The sequence below is a fragment of the Carcharodon carcharias genome, chromosome 2 (genome assembly GCF_017639515.1).
Source record: "Carcharodon carcharias isolate sCarCar2 chromosome 2, sCarCar2.pri, whole genome shotgun sequence".
Taxonomy (NCBI): domain Eukaryota; kingdom Metazoa; phylum Chordata; class Chondrichthyes; order Lamniformes; family Lamnidae; genus Carcharodon; species Carcharodon carcharias.
In genome coordinates, this window is record NC_054468.1 from 205,468,938 (window position 1) to 205,485,713 (window position 16,776).

The 16,776-nt window shown below is 41.2% G+C and overlaps 2 protein-coding genes across 2 annotated transcripts in view; one reads left to right on the plus strand and one right to left on the minus strand.

Moving 5' to 3' along the window:
• Positions 1 to 1,420, minus strand: part of abcg8 (ATP-binding cassette, sub-family G (WHITE), member 8) — a 57,705-nt gene extending 56,285 nt beyond the window's left edge. Inside the window, exons 1-2 of the mRNA XM_041207403.1 lie at positions 1,343 to 1,420; positions 793 to 903 (exon numbers count right to left, since the gene is read on the minus strand). Coding sequence (XP_041063337.1) covers positions 793 to 903; positions 1,343 to 1,420 — 189 coding nt within the window. The remainder of the gene's footprint in view (positions 1 to 792; positions 904 to 1,342) is intronic.
• Positions 1,421 to 1,848: 428 nt separating this feature from the next.
• The window catches only part of abcg5 (ATP-binding cassette, sub-family G (WHITE), member 5), a 41,118-nt gene continuing 26,190 nt past the window's right edge, over positions 1,849 to 16,776 (plus strand). The window contains exons 1-4 of the mRNA XM_041207416.1: positions 1,849 to 2,009; positions 6,129 to 6,250; positions 9,213 to 9,349; positions 16,444 to 16,539. Of these exons, the coding sequence (XP_041063350.1) occupies positions 1,849 to 2,009; positions 6,129 to 6,250; positions 9,213 to 9,349; positions 16,444 to 16,539 (516 nt within the window). The remainder of the gene's footprint in view (positions 2,010 to 6,128; positions 6,251 to 9,212; positions 9,350 to 16,443; positions 16,540 to 16,776) is intronic.

Here is a 16,776-nt window from a genome sequence, read left to right on the forward strand (position 1 = left end):
TCCCTGTCGCTTGCCATTTTAACACTCCACCCTGCTCTCTTGCCCACATGTCTGTCCTTGGCTTGCTGCATCGTTCCAGTGAAGTCCAACGCAAACTGGAGGAACAACACCTCATCTTCCGACTAGGCACTTTACAGCCTTCCGGACTGAATATTGAATTCAACAACTTTAGGTCTTGATCTCCCTTCTCCATCCCCACCCCCTTTCTGTTTCCCCCTTCCTTTTGTTTTTTTTCCAATAAATTATATAGATTTTTCTTTTCCCACCTATTTCCATTATTTTTAAATATTTTAAATCTTTTATGCTCTCCCCACCCCCACTAGAGCTATACCTTGAGTGCCCTACCATCCATTCTTAATTAGCACATTCGTTTAGATAATATCACCAACTTTAACACCTATGTGTTCTTTTGTCCTGTTGTTTGTGACATCTTTTGATGATCTGCTTCTATCACTGCTTTTGCCTACAACCACACCACCCCCTCCACTTCTCTCTCTCTCTCCACCCCCCCACACACCTTAAACCAGCTTATATTTCAACTCTTTCTTGGACTCGAACTCAAGTTCTGTCGAAGGGTCATGAGGACTCGAAACGTCAACTCTTTTCTTCTCCGCCGATACTGCCAGACCTGCTGAGTTTTTCTAGGTAATTCTGTTTTTGTTTAACAACAAGCTCTCATTCCACTTTGGTTTGTTGCAAGAACACCTTTAAAGAGCTACTAAGTGGCCTGAAGGGATTCGCGAACATTCAATTCAATCTCCGGAACGGTCCAAACAAAGCGATGTCACTCGCCTCATAATTAAGATCCCGCACTTGGATGATGTTGGGTTTGCCAATGTAGGTGAAGTAAAGGCTGTTTTCCTCCTCTAAGCTACAGAACAGCTGATCTCTGAGCCGGCCAGTCTGAATTTTGTTTAAAAAAAAACAATGTAAAAGCGACTAAAAAGACACAAACTCTTAATAATTACGTGTGAAAATCGGTAAAAATCTAAAATAGTAACGAGTTTTTTAAAAAAAAAACAAAGAACATCAGGAAGTTGTGAAGACGCTCACATAACCGAGTTCAGTCAAGTCTACAGGTAAAAGCAAAATACTGCGGGTGCTGGAAATCGGAAATAAAAACAGAAAATGCTGGAAAAACCCAGCGGGTCCGACAGCATCTGTGGAGAGAGTGACCGAGTTTCGAGTCTGGATGCTCTTGAAAGAGGGTCTTGCAGACTGGAGACGGTCACTCCCTCCACCGATGCGGTCGGACCTGCTGAGTTTTCCCAGCATTTTCTGTTCTTTTCGTTAAATTGCAGTCAGTCTATGTTTGGAGCGCCCAGGGATCGGGAAAGCTCACCTTCTGCGGGTTGACCTCCTTGGCTTTGGGCAGGCTGCTGCTGGAGCGGCGATTCGACTGGCCGGACACCTGCTGCATTGCTTAGGGGGAGTTGAACTTTAACCGCGACGCCCACCCAAATAAAAACACATGGATAAATAAACAAAACAAAAAAAAAAAAAAACGGCGGCAGTGCGAGAGACGGGGACCAGGTGTTAGGCGAGCAATGAATGAGCCCCGAGCTGCCGGCTTTAAAGGTGCCGCTCGCCCGCCCGCCCCTGTCAGGGGCACCGCCTCGAGCCGCCCGGTCCAAGGGTTGCCACATCCCAGCAGCTCATTCACCCTCACATACCCGAGCTCAACCAGGGTGGCCGCTGAGAAAGAAAGCGGCGATTTCTTCTTGCCTTTTAATTTCATGTAAATTTATATTTCGTTGCTTTGTAAATTTTGCATTTTTTTTTGGTCACCTTTTTCTCCTTTGCTTTTGCGTGTGTGTGTGTGTGAACGTGGGTAGGTGGGGTGGTGGCATGAGCTGCTCGGAAGAATCAAGCGGTGGGATTGCGCCAGCAGAGGAATTTTGCCAGAGCGGCCGCGTGCGTTGTGACCGTCAAACATCCCACGCTGGTACACCGGGGAAAGCAGAAGCAGCCTGCACAGTCTGTGTAAATCACCTCAGCTACACCGTCAGGTAAACACAATCTCTCCCCCGCCCCAACCCTCCGGCCCCTTAACTTTTAGTTTACAGGGAGGGTGAGGGTAGAGGCGGCTTCAGTCAATAAATAACTCAAAAACCAAATCATTGCAAAGAGCGAGGCTTTGCTTTTCAGAAAACAAACACTAAGGTTGAAATTATATTTGAGAAGTAGATTTTTAAAAATGAATATGGTGATTGGAAGTCTATTTAAAATGACTGATAAATCCTGACACTTCTACACGTTTGCCCTCAATGATAATGCCTTTGTACTTAAAAAGTGTAAGATGCAGGACACTACTATTAGTGCATTCTTGCAAGTTTAAAACTCTTACCTATAATACAATTTTCTTCTCAATCAGGTTCAGTATATTAAAATTTGGGTTTTTAAATATGACAAGTTAACAAATGGGTAACAGTTTCAGTAAATGTGTTATTTTATATGTTTTTGTCATGTGACATTGTTAACAATAAACTGACAGTTATATGTTCATTGTGATATCTGCATCATATATAATTTTTATTCTCTAAAAGTTAAATAAAAACAGGAAAAGCACAATAAGCCACTCAATATCCAAAACAGAATGATAGATTGGCATTTAGATGCGACCCTTTGAATGGATGAATAAAACAAATTTATATAATGTCCTTTAGACCTCAGAACATCCCAAAACATTTCACAGCCAATGAATTGCTTCATTAATACTGGTGGCATAAGGGGGTATAAGGTATACTGGTGGTATAACTCTGAATGTTAATCTAGCTGTTCCAAACATAATTGGATTTGCTTGCTATGCATTTCTAATATTTTCTGATTTCATTTCAAGCTTCCAGTGTTTTCAGTTTTTTAAAATTTCTAGATAAGTATGATGGGTGATAGCTGCAATTACAGGAATGATTGGGATGTGGGCCGCTACTTGTGTGCACAATTTCCTTGATGCCACCAAAAAGAGGGAGAAATTATATGCTGCTTTGGAAGTAATGAGTTGTTTTTACATATTAGGTAACTTAACAAAAGTGTGTAATTGTGTTGAGGACAGATGCTTCAGGAATTTTGCCTTAGTGGTTCCTAACAACATGGAGGGACTTGCCCAAATTATGTTGACATGCCAATGAAGAGCTAGACAGAAATTCCCCAAAGTTTAATTCCATGCACTAGCAGCTCGGTATAAGGATGTATTAAATATCTGAATTTCGGAACAGCGGGGTTTAAATTATATCTGAAAAATTAGGTGTATAAATGTAAATAAAATTAAATACCTAAATCTTCCAGATTATGCAAATCCAACACAAGGACTTTATCACGTATTATTTTGCATGACGTTAAAAGCTGCTCCAATAAAGTATAGGTTAAAAGGAAAACTGCAAATAGAAAGAATATGTTTATATAGTTCCCTTCACGTTCTCAGGATGTCCAAAAGAACTTCACAGCCAATGAATTACTCTTGAAGTGTTGTAGTGGGAGCAAATTCTGGAAATCTGATTTAAAAATAGAACATGCTGAATTTATAGCATGTTCAACTGAAAGAGAAAAACAGACTAAAGTTTCAGTTTTAATGTTTCATCAGAACTGGAATGGTTAGGCTGGCCAAATCACATTTAATAAAGTATTTTTATTCGATTACAGCGCCATTTAGGACTATTAATTAAATGATTTACTTGAATACAATTGTTTAACACCATGCCACATTTAAAGGTACTTCCAAATTGGTGTTAGGAAAACATATGAAGTCACAAATTAGGATAGATGACAACAAGCTTCATCATAAAGATCTTTTTGAGAAGAGTTTTAAAAGAGAGGGAAGAAGAGATGTTTAGTGACTGAATTTCAAAGATGGCTGAAAGTTAAGTCAACAATGGGAAGTGGGAAAAAATGGGAGAATGTACAAAAGGCTAGAGTTAGAGGAATGGATGTTTACCAAGTGTTTAGCACTAGATGTGATTGCAGCAATAAGGTTGGGGCAAGTACTAACTAATGTAGGTCCACAAAGAGGAGTTAACAGGACCTAGTACAGGACAGCATATGTACATCTGAGATTTGGTCAAGTAGGAGTTATAGTGAGTGTAGGATGAAAAACCAACAAGACAACCATTTTAATTACTTGTTCACGGGATGTGGACTTTGCTGGCTAGGCCAGTATTTATTACCCATCAATTGCCATTGAGAACATTGGCATAATCCAGTCTGGAGATGACAAAAGGATGTACAGTACAAGATTATCAGTGGCAAAGGTGTAGAGATAGGGTAGAGACAGGCATTATTGCAGAGGTGGAAGTAAATGGTCTCTAATGGAATAGATATGAATTCAGAAACTTCGCCTAGGGATGAGTAGGATGCTAAGGTTACAAAAAGCTCAGTTTATCCTGAAACAGTGTTGGGAGAAGGGAATGGATCCACAGAAAGGAAGCAAAGTTTATTGCAAGGTTAAAGGTGATGGAGTCAATATTTTGTACAATATGTCCAATATTGTATTGAAGTAACTTATTGCTATACAGGCTTTGCCACTCAGTAAAAACTCTGCTTAGGATGGTGAATCTATAAAATCTGCCCATTATTTCATACTTTTGTACATTCTCACTGATAATGGGCATTGTGCTGCCTATTATGACAACAGCCCAGGGTTTTCGATTTCCTGGTGAGTTTGAGGCTAATCATATCAATTTTTTAATACAAAAAAACTGAAGTTTAAAATTCAGGTTCCTGAGGGTGTGGGTTCCTATTCACTAAGGGACAGAATTTTCCCCCTACTTTGTTGACAATGAAAACAAAACCACATTAAATAAATATGGTTATTTTGATGTTGGTGAAGATTTTACTTTGAGTGTAATGGTGAGGCTATCAGCGCTTGCCATTATTCTGGATTAAAACAGGCAGCAGGCTCTGAAGTCTACACATATGCAGTTAAATGTGGAAATCTAGAATTTGCTGTCAGCCTGTTTCTTCACAGGCTATGCTAAACTGGTATCTCACCAGTAGACTTGGCATTGAAATCCATGTAAGGGCATGTAGTTACCCAGTGGATACCCACTAAATAATGCAGAAAAAGTTGGAGCTGGTGCATTCAGGTGTAAGTGAATTTTTAATGACATGATAATTCATACTTACTGCCAAACACCCTCTCTGACCCTGAAAATTTAATTTTATAAGTGGGGATTCTCATTCATTTAGAATTTAAGTAGTTATAGAGATTTAATAAAATAAATCTGCCAGTCTCAATGAGGATGCTTCAACCTTATGGATTGCTTGCCCTGCTCACACATGCCACAGATACCATTTTGAGGATGCTCCACTGGATTAGATGCCCAATGATAGCAAGTTGACACTCAAAAACCCGCCAAAGGCCTGTGGGCGGTTATCGGCATGATGAATATCGAATGGTACTCCTTTACCACTGACTGTAAACTTTGGACTGTAGAATTAGCATAAGTTCACCCAGATAGATGCTTGATTTCTTAATTTATTGTTAGCAGTGAATTGCCATGTCAAAATACAAGTGGTATAGAAATAGCATACTGGGAAAGTTGTCTTAATGGTTCCATGCTGGACAATTCCATCAAAATGTTCTGCAAATTTTATAACATCTTTTGGAAATAAATTAGTGCAAATGAGGTTTGTTTTAAATATTCATTTATTTGTCCAGTTCCTTTCAGTTATTGGATCAAATTTGGCACTAAACTAGGAATTTTACTTAGGGTTAATGGATGGGAAAAATCTCTCATTGGTGCAATCACCCATAGGGGTCAGTGAGGAATTTTATTTGAAGTCAGAGCATAGAAGAGAGTGCTTTACTTTGCAGCTAAATGTGTATCCCTGACTTGGAATGCCAGCACTGGGTGCTTAAATTACAACATGTCCCACTATCCAGTGCTAGATTCCTCATGTTAATGAGCACAAAATTCACAAATAAGTGATCAATAAGTAATTGATCTAACTACAACATCAGACACTTGTAATGATTGAAATTGTACCTATATTTAGCACCTCACTCAATCCTTATCTTTCAGTGGGGAAAAATGTACAAACATATTCAAAAATAATGCAAATGATGAGTTTGAAAAATTGTAATGGCTTTGTGACCTGCTGATTGTTTTATGTTTAAAATTATGTTCTTGCAGCGAGAGAGTTGGGCCTTGGTGGGATGTTCAGTCGCAGCGTAAAAAGTTGACAAGGCATATCCTGAAAGATGTCTCGTTTTATGTGGAAAGTGGACAACTTATGGGAATTTTAGGAAATTCTGGTAATTAATGCACAGATGCATGGTTTGCTTTGTTCTTTAGATTTAGTTTTTTTTTTCCATTTGCTTTTTATTTCCAATTTATTTCCTTCACAGTGCCCCTTTAAATAGTTCAGCTGAATAGACAGATGCGGGTCACCATCGTGCCCATTCACTGTAATTGATTGGCAAGCCCTGCTAATGCCATGGCTGGGTTAAAATTTTACTTCCAATAGGTCTTCTCAATCATACAGTACTCTTCTAGACTAAATGTGGGTAGCTATTCTGTTACTAGCCTTTAGCAAGTGAACAATACTACAGTAGTTAAACTCCTTCCCATCCATAACTTAACCTTTCTTTTTAAGGAAATTCTTGGGGCAGAATTGTCTGGTCTCATTGGCAGCGGGTATCATGGTGGACGTGAGCAGGCAATATGGTGAGAAGTTCAAAAATTGGTTTTACGCTGTGGTGAAACCAGTTTGCAATCATCAGCTGCACCAGTCCGTGTTTCCTGCCACCGCACCTTGGGAACCTAATTTCAATACTATGAATCTCATTATAAGCCCTGCTCATCGGAATCATGCCGATGTGTTTCACAACTGTACGAAAGTGACATGCACCTGGCGAGCTGCACTTCACTTGGGACTTTGAGGTCTGTTTGCCTACCTGGCTTTGGGCAGCACTCGTGGTCATCAGCATGAGACTTCGCAGGCAGCACATATCACTTTGAGAAGGGCTCACAGGCAGGTCTGTACCTACCAGACCAGCCGTAAGGCGGGGCTGGCTTTTCAACAGCTGCAGGACTAGGACTTGCTTGGGGAAGGGAGAGAAGTGGGCTCAAGCAAGGGAATAGGCAGCAGGGTGGGGGTTGTACTGGGGAAGGGGCGTATCCCAGGGTGTGTGTGGGGACAATGTTGATCTGTGCAAGTGGCCTCAAGATGGTGAGGCGGAGGAGGTAGCCTCCAGAGGAGATGAGGCCAGATGGTGATGTGAGAGTGTCTGTGAGAGAGTGAGTGTTGATGTCCCTTGAGCTGGCAGTGAGTGAGATGCCAATGAATGTGTGATTGCCTTGTGAGTGGTTGAGTTTAGAGTGATGAGATGGTTGCCTTGCCATAGCAGCACAGATGAGATCATCCATCCTCTTTCTGCACTGGATGGCCACCCTCTTCTGTGCAGCATTGGCACTGAACACCACTGCTCCTGCCTCCCATACCGGAGTGTTGAGATTGCTGGACCTCCTGCAGCCAGAGCTTCGGTAGAGGACATCATGGCAGGCATCTGAAAGGCGTTCCGGTGACGGTTCACTGAACATTTCTTGGCTTTCAGGGCCATGTCTTCACTGGAGCAGTCCTGGGCTGCAAGCATTGAGAACTGTGTGCGTGCAGCTGCAGTTTAGATATGGCATCTAGAGTGAGGAAACTGTGAGGTGAGGACATGGCAGGTGATTCAGAGGCCACCTGCCAACAAGACGGCGTGTTTCCTGTGACTGCATAATTGATGAGGGAGGAAGCAGATGAGACAGTGTGAAAATACGCCAGTGGCCGATGGGTAAAATGTCGTTTGTCATGCCGCTGCCGCAATTAGTGCTAATCTGGGACGATTCCGCCCTTGGTATCTGGTTGCTCTCTTCCATTGATAGTTCCTCAGAAATTGGGAACTGGTCAGAGAATCATGGATGAAACTAATTTGATTTAAAACCATAGAATAACTCCATGCGGCCACATTCCCTGCTTTTTCTAATTTTCTACCCCCTTCCACTGAAAGCTTTGCTCATGCTGAGTGCTATCAACTTTCTTTTTCTCAGCTTAATGGTAGTTCTTTGTGTAGTATCCTAGACAGTGATGTTGGCTAAACTTTTAGTTGTTGCAGCAGCCCTGAACCTTTCTTCACCCAACTTTAACTCTCTGGGCCGGGATGAAGCGTGTAGATAAAGGGGAACACTGATTAAAGATTATGGCTTGCAGTTTCCACTAGGCTATGCTTATATTTGTGAAATTTGCCCAAAATCAGCCAAACTAGTGCAAAAGATCAAGAAATTTAAACCACAAATTACATCCAGTGCAAATCAAGTTTCCTTTTTGTGCTTGTTTAAAATGTATCGCACTGGAAGCAGGCACCATCCGCAAAATTAGCCATGCGCCCAGGTAGAGTTAATCACTATGGCAATTTTCGGCGAATGACACCCATGTCTGGGTCTTCGAAGAGGCTGTTGTAGTTAACCTTTTTTTTAGATGCAAGAACACTAATAGGCACCTTTTAAAACATTTTAAATATTAAAAAAATTAATTTACTAAGACACTGACTACTGTACACCAGTTAAGCTAGTAAACAGTTCCGTATAGTTTTTTAAAGTTGATTTTAGTAATTTATGGATGAGACACTGATCAAAAATGCTTATTTTTGTGATGAACTCATTTTCAGCTGAACTAATAAAGCTGCACCAGGTTGTCACTCTTAAATATATCAAGGAATATTTTTCAACACAAAAACGCTCTAAAGCACTATTTGATTACACTGGTTCATGGAAGACTTTACATTTGGAGATATACAAGTGAGTTAGAGCAGGAACTTGAATAAAATAACGCACTTCTGAAAGCTAGCATACATCTGAATGCAATTTGCACCTGGATTGCCGATGCACCCAAAATGGAAATCTACCCTCAAGAGTGAGAATTTTTATTGTATTTTTCGCCCCTATCTTCTGTAGTGCCGAAGTGCTGTTACCACTTAATATAATCCATTGCCACCCTGGCTGAGATCAACTAACTCAACACTGATTGCGCATTGAAGCTGAATCTTCCTGGTCAGGTAGCCAAGAATGCCGTGAGGCACTTCTGCCATTACCATACAGGGATATAAGAGCTTGGACAACTTAATGTAAGATGCATAAAGGTTTTAATTATTTTTTGTTTGTACTGTATATAAAAAAGCTTGCAAATGTTTTGTACCAATACTGTAGTGCCATGATTATGATTTTATGTTTTAGGATCTGGAAAAACCACTTTGCTGGATGCAATTGCAGGAAGATTAAGTAGGCAAAGAAACCTACTTGGTGATATATATGTGAATGGGTGCAGACTTAGGAAGGAAGAATTTCATGACTGCTTTTCATACGTCTTACAGGTAATAATAGTGCAATAATTAGCTTAAACTGTAACCTTGTAACAATATGCATTCTTCTGCGACACTTTGATTTACCTATAGAAAATTTACTACATTGCAAACGTTTTCAAGTATAGAACTGATTTTTTTTTCAATTTACACAGGATTACATAGGATTTATGGTGCAGAAACAGGCCATGTGACCCAATCAGTCCACGCCAGTGTTTATGCTCCACTCAAACCCACTCCCATCTTTTCTCATCTAAATCTACCATCGTAATCATCTATTCCCTTGTCCCTTAAAAGCTTGTCTAGCTTCCCATCAAATGCATCTATTCTAGTCACTTAACCACTCACTGTGGTTCCACATTCTTACCACTCTTTGGGTGAAGAAATTTTTCTGAATTCCTTATTGGATTTCTTGGTGACTATCTTTTTTTGATGGCCTCTAGTTATGCTTTACCCTGTCTCTATCCACGCTATTAAAACCTTCCATAATTTTAAAGACCTCTATTAGGTCACCCCTCATCTTTATTTTTTCAAGAGAGAAGAGACTCAGTTTGTAAATCCCTTCCTGAAACAAGGTATACTTGCCATAGAGGGAGTGCAACGGAGGTTCACCAGACTAATCCCTGGGATGTCGGGATTGTTTTATGAGGAGAGATTGAGGAGACTGGGACTGTATTCCCTAAAGTTTCGAAGAATGAGGGGTGACCTCATCGAAACTTACAAAATTCTTACAGGGAGTGACGAGGAAATGTAGGGTAGAATGTTACCTCTGACAGGTGAGTCTAGAACCAGAAGACATTGTCTCAAAGTAAGGGTATCCATTTAAGACCGAGATGAGGAAGAATTTCTTCACTCAGACGTTGGTGAATCTTAGGAATTCGCTGCCCCAGACGGCTGTGGAAGCTCAATGAGCATGATTAAGACATAAATAGTTAGATTTCTGGAGACTAATGACATCAAGGGATATGGAGAGAGTGTGGGAAATTGGTGTTAAGGTAGATGATTAGCCATGATCTAATTGAATGGTGGAGCAAGCTCGAAGGGCTGAATGGCACTTCCTGTTCCTATGAAAAGTATTTAAGATGTATGCCGGGATTTTCCGTGCCTGCTGGCGTTGGGTGTGCTCGGTGGTGTGAGCAGACAATATGGCACGATCGGTTTCACGTTGGCGTGAAACCAGTTCCTGATTATCCGCTCAGCCCACCAATGGCAGGCCATATTCTCCACCATCGGACATCAGGAACCTCATTGTAACACATCAACATATCATCATTAGGCCAGGCCGCCAGACTCATCCCCCCTCTCACTGGATCATCTGCCCATGTGGGCAGGAAAACATGCCAACGTGTTTCACAACAGCACAAAAGCAATGTGCACTTGGCAGGTTGCACTTCGCTCAGGACTTCAAGGTTTGTTTGCCGACCTTGCTTCGGGCAGCACTCGCAGTCATCAGCGCCAGGCTTCACAGACAGCACCGCATCACTTTCAGGCAGGCTCAGAGCAGGTCTGTACCACCAAACCAGCCATATGTGGGTGGCTTTTCAATGGCTGCAGGGCTAGGGCTTGATTAGTGAAGGGGGAGAAGTGGCCTCAGGCTAGAGAAGAGGCTGCAGGGTGAGGGCTATACTGGGGAAGGAGGGTAACCCAGGGTGCATGTGGGGGCACATGTTGATCTGTGCAAGTGGCCTCAAGATGGTGAGGGATAAGTAGGCAGTCTCCAGAGAAGATGAGGCCAGATGGACATGTGAGGGTATATGTGAGATGTCCCTTGAGCTGGCAGTGAGTGAGATGCCAGTGAATGTGTGATGGGCTTGAGTGTGTGAGTTTAGAGTCATGAGATGGTTGCCATACCCTGGCTGCACGGATGAGATCATTCATTCTCTATCTGCATTGGATGGCCAACCTCTTCTGGGCAGTATTGGCACTGATCACCACTGCCATCGCCTACCAAGCTGGAGTTGGTAATGTTGCTGCCCCTCTTGCAGCCAGAGCGGGCTTGAAAGATATCACAGTGGGCCTCCATGGCATCCAAAGGGCGCTTGAGAGCTGCAGTCGTCTTGCCTTTCAGGGCCATATCTTCTTTGCTGCAGTTCTGGGCTGGAAGCACTGAGCATGGCTGTACTTTAAATGTGGTGCCTGGCATGATGAAGCGGCGAGGTGATGGCATGGCAAGTGAATTGGAGCCCGCCTGCCATTAAAACAACGTGTTTCCTGGTAATGTACGAATAATATGGCAGGTTTGGGATGATAAGGCATGAAAACCAGCCATTGCGCTGGTGAGTAAAATGTCACATTAACTGCCTGCTACCACACTTAGTGCAAATCTGGGGCGATTCTGCCCATAATTTAACCTCGGTGGGGAAATTTCTGGAAGCGATCATTTGGTACAAAATTAATCATCACTTAGGCAAATGTGGCGAAGGGGGAGAAAGGGCCTCAGGCAAGGGAAGAGGCTGCAGTACGAGGGCTGTACTGGAAAGCCAGCATGAATATGTTAAGGGCAAATCATGTTTAACTAAGTTGTTTGAGTTTTTTGATGAGGCAGCAAAATGAGTTGATGAGGGTAAAGCCATTGAAGTGGTGTACATGGACTTACAAAGACATTTGATAAAGTGGAGCACAACAGACTTGTGTGCAAAGTTACAGCTCATGGAATAAAATGACATTAGCAACATGGATACAAAATTGGCTGAGTGACAGGAAACAGAGAGTTGAGGTTGATGGTTGTTTTTCGGACTGGAGGAAGGTTTGTAATGGAGTTCCCCAAGGGTCAGTGTTAGTACCTGATATACATTAATGACCTAGACTTTGATGCACAGGGCACAATTTCAACATTTGCTGGCAGTAGAAAACTTTGAAGTATTGTGAACTGTGAGGAGGATAGTGTAGAACTTCAAAAGAACGTGGACAGGTTGTTGGAATGGGCATGCAAGTGGCGGATGAAATTTAATGCAGGGAAGTGTGAAGTGATACTATTTGGTAGAAAGAACACAGAGACAATATTAAATAAACAGTACAATTCTAAAGGTGGTTCTGGAGCAGAAGGACCTGGATGTATATGTGCATAAATCATTGAAGATGCAAGGACAAGTTGAAAGTGTGGTTAATAAAGCATACAGCATTATCTATAGGGGCGTAGAGGTGCAAAAGCAAGGAAGTTATATTAAACTTGTATAAAATGCTGGTTTGGCTTCAACTGGATTATTGCATCCAGTTCTGGACACTTTTGGAAGAAGGTGAAGGAGTTAGGGTGCAAAAAAGATTCATGAGAATGGGTCCAAGGATGAAGAGCTTTAGTTACATAGATAGATTGGAGAAGTTGGGAACATTTTCCTTGGAGAAGGGAAGGTTGAGAGAAGATTTGATAGAGGTATTCAAAATTATGAGGGGTCTAGAGAGAATAGATAGAAAGAAAGAGTCCCTATTGGTGGAAGTACCAGAGGACACAAATTTAAGGTAATTGGCAAAATATGCAACGGCAACATGAGGAAAAACTTTTTCATGCAACTAGTGATTAAGATCTTTAATGCACTGTTTGAGAGTGTGGTGGATGCAGGTTCAATTAAGGCATTCAAGAGGGAATTGGATTATTATCTGAAAAAGAAGAATTTGCAGGGAAACAGGGAGAAGGCAAGAGAATGGCACGAGGTGAATTGCTCTTTCAGAGAATCAGCACAGACACGATGGGCCAAATGGCCTCCTTCTGTGCTGTGTTACGAAGATACATTATATAAAATGTTAATTTATAATGTCATTGGCTGGACATACATATGTATTGGAGTTTTTTGAAAAGGACACTTTCCTCGAGCATAGGAAACTGGCTTACAGAACCTATTATGTTGCATTTGTGAAGGTCACAAGCAGCTTTTATGGAGACACCTAGTCTGTGGAACTTTCAGAGGTCACATGACCCAGCTCTTGGGTGAAAGATACTTCATTTTCTGAGGTCAGAGAGAGACTGCCACAGGAGCAACAGCCTTAATCTATCTCTCTTTCTTCTGAAACCTCTCTCATCAAAGCTAAGCTGTTTGTGATTTGAAAAACCCACCAGAAGACCTCATTGCTGCAAACTGAGAGTTCTTAGGCAAGGATTCCGAATCAACACCACTATCTCCAGTAAGAAACCCCCAAGAACCAGCTGCTACTCTGTATTGGGATTCTTCAGATGTAAACAAGCATCTGGACACTCCATGAATTTTTTTTTCTTACCTGTTACTTGGCCAAGTTTTTAACATCTGATACCCTGCAGAGTTTTACTTTTTTGCATGCTTTGGGGGAGGAGTTGTGTGTGTTGTTTTTGTATTAGAACATAAGAACTAGGAGCAGGGAGTAGGCAATTCAGCCCCTCGAGCCTGCTCCGCTATTTAATACGATCATGGCTGATCTCATTTCTGCCTCAATTCCAATTTCCCGCCCTCTCCCCATAACCTTTCAACCCGTTACTAATTAAAAATCTGTCTATCTCCACCTTAAATTTATTCAGCATCCTGGCATCCACAGCACTCTGAGGTAGCGAATTCCACAGATTCACGACCCTTTGTGAAAAGTAATTCCTCCTCATCCCCGATTTAAATCTACCACACCTTAGCCTAAAACTATGGCTTCTTGTTCTAGAATTCCCCACAACAGGAAACATCCACTCCACTTCTACTTTGTCTATCCCCTTTAGCATCTTATATACCTCATTTAGATCTCCTTTCATCCTTCTAAACTCTAACAAGTACAGGCCTAAACTGCTCAATCTCTCCTCATAAGACAAGCCCCTCATCTCTGGAATCAATCTAATGAACCTCCTCTGAACCACCCCCAATTCAACAACATCCTTCCTCAAGTAAGGGGACCAAAACTGTGCACAGTACCCCAGGTGCAGTTAGTGGGTAGTTGGATATATTTGAACCTTTGAAACCTTTCGTAAATAATTTCTGCACCTTTACCTGAATGAGTTTTAGCAATAATACTAACTCTTTACTTGTTAATTTTTGGAACCTGGCTGGCTTTTTCCTTGTACTGTGCTATACACAGTTAACTATATATTAAATAAGCAATATCATCTCCCTTTTAAATTAAAACTCAGTTATAACCAACTCAGGAGTGGGACAAAGAGAGGAGTCAGTTCACGCCTGTTAATATGGATGTAACAGCTGTAATCATTCTATGATTCTATGGGCTGAATTATAAGGGGCGGTGTAGTCCCTGACTTACTTATTTCAGCCAAAATGGTGGTAATGATGCCACAATTAGTTTTGTGTCCCTGGATTAGAAAAGAGAAAGTTAATAAGGATTTCATTAGTGATTGCTCTCCCAGAAAAGTGAAGAATTCACTTCTAGATGTGTGCCAAGATTCACACACTATTCGATGAAACAGAATATCTCATAAGGCAATGCAATCTACTGGGAGTTCCAACACACGGTGCTGAGTTGGGAAGATGTGGTGAATTTCTGATTTTAGTTATAGGCTGCTGCTACTCAAAGGCCAAGTGCTTTTCAACATGGAAGGAATGAGTTAATTAACAGAGTTTGGCAATGAGTTTGTCTGTACTCAGCTGAGGATGATTTGTGTTATAGGGAGACCATTGAGAAGAAGAGGACTTTCGAATTTTGCAATTTTACTTTTGATATTTCTTTGCATTCAGCATGTAGATTGCTGTCACAGGCAAGCTCTTGCTTCCTATAAACTGGAGTGTACCTCTACTATTCTAGTATTTAGGTAATTCATAACTACCCTATAGATTGAATGGAAAATCCTTGCCGATGTATTTTAGTTTCCTGATTGCGTGCCTTTATTTGATCTTTATTGAATTTGTAAGACAGTAGAATAAGTATTTCATTAAACTGAGGCTTAGGCTATAAAATGCTAAACTATAATCGGATAAGTGAACAGGGGCTGTAAATTTAAAATAATTGCATGCCTAATATTTCCACCTTGGAATAATAGAAGATAACAATAAGTCACTTCTGTTGCAGTAAATTTTAATTTGAACTGCTCCTGGCTCAGGTGTCTGATTTATGTTTTATGTTGTTTGATTTTCCTGGATTTTCTGATATACTTATATTTCTCTGTGTTTAGATGGACCCAATTAGAGCATGGTAGGTCCAGATATATTTTCAAGATTTGACCGTGACAAAGAAAATTTAAACATGTAGCTCTTAAACTCAGATAAAACCAGCACTCAAATATACGTTCAGGGTACCTGCAAGGTGTTGCATTTGAACTGAATGGCTTGCGTCTTCCTTGGATACTGGTTGCAGACATAACGCTTGTTCTGAGGCTATTGCTTATCAAAACAAGCTGGGTCATTTTTCACTAGTGAGCCTAGTTTTCATTTTTAATCCCATTAAGTACCTTAACAAAAGAAATCAATAACATGATGCATATGGACAGAATACTTTATTTTGGCACAGGTACAAAATAGAGAAAATGTCTTCCATTAGCCAGGTTTGTTTTAAATAGATTATTTCAAAAGTGACAGTGATGCGGTTGTTCATATTCCTGAAAAATTGTTAAACTATTCTGGAATGTTGGTTTGAATGACACATATAAAAAGTGGGCATGAATGGGACTCTTGCCATGGAGTGCTCAAAACGTAATACAGATAACCTGGTGCTGAATTGGTTCATCTCATTCATAACAAAATATAGGATGCACCAGCATTTATGGCAATTTGCAAGAAAGTAGAAAAATCAATCAACAGCTGTTGCAATTTATTGTCCAGTAACTCATAATGGAGAATGTATATTTGTGGATGTCAATGAGATTTGGCTGTAGTGCTATTTTGCAGCTGACAGCTTACTGGTACCCAAATTCCAAACCAGCACATACCACCTAGGTTCACACTGAAAGATTGGCTTCTAGGGCAAGGTACCAGAATGAGTGCTGCCACAAGTGGACTATGCCTTCCTCCTCCTCCAACCACTCTCTCTGCCTGTCTAAGCATCCCCCAATGCAGCACCATGCCCCCCCCCCCACCCCCCCCAGGAAATATACATGTGTGAAAGATTTTAATAAAGACTTATGAAAAGACCATCAAAAGACAGTAAGTTAGACAGCAATACAGCACTTAGTTTCTAAAATGAACTCACAATACTCATCCTTTTTACTTCTGCAGAGTGACAATTTACTCAGCTACCTCACAGTGGAAGAAACACTGACTTACACTGCCTTACTAGCACTACGTGGACATTCTAATGCCATCAAAAAAAAGGTACCCTTTGCTTTTCATGTGGAAATTATTGCACCCTTATCATAGTGAGGCTGTGGTGAACGCAGCAGTCCACCACAAATTTGGAGATTCACTCTGGCGTGTTGAACTTTCCCCCCAAATGTCCTGGCAGCAGGACCATTGCTTGAGAATGCCAATAATATTTTCCACAATGACCTTTGTGGCATCATGGCTCCTGTACTCGCATGGTAGGGTGGCAGAGGGGAACCATGAGCCATG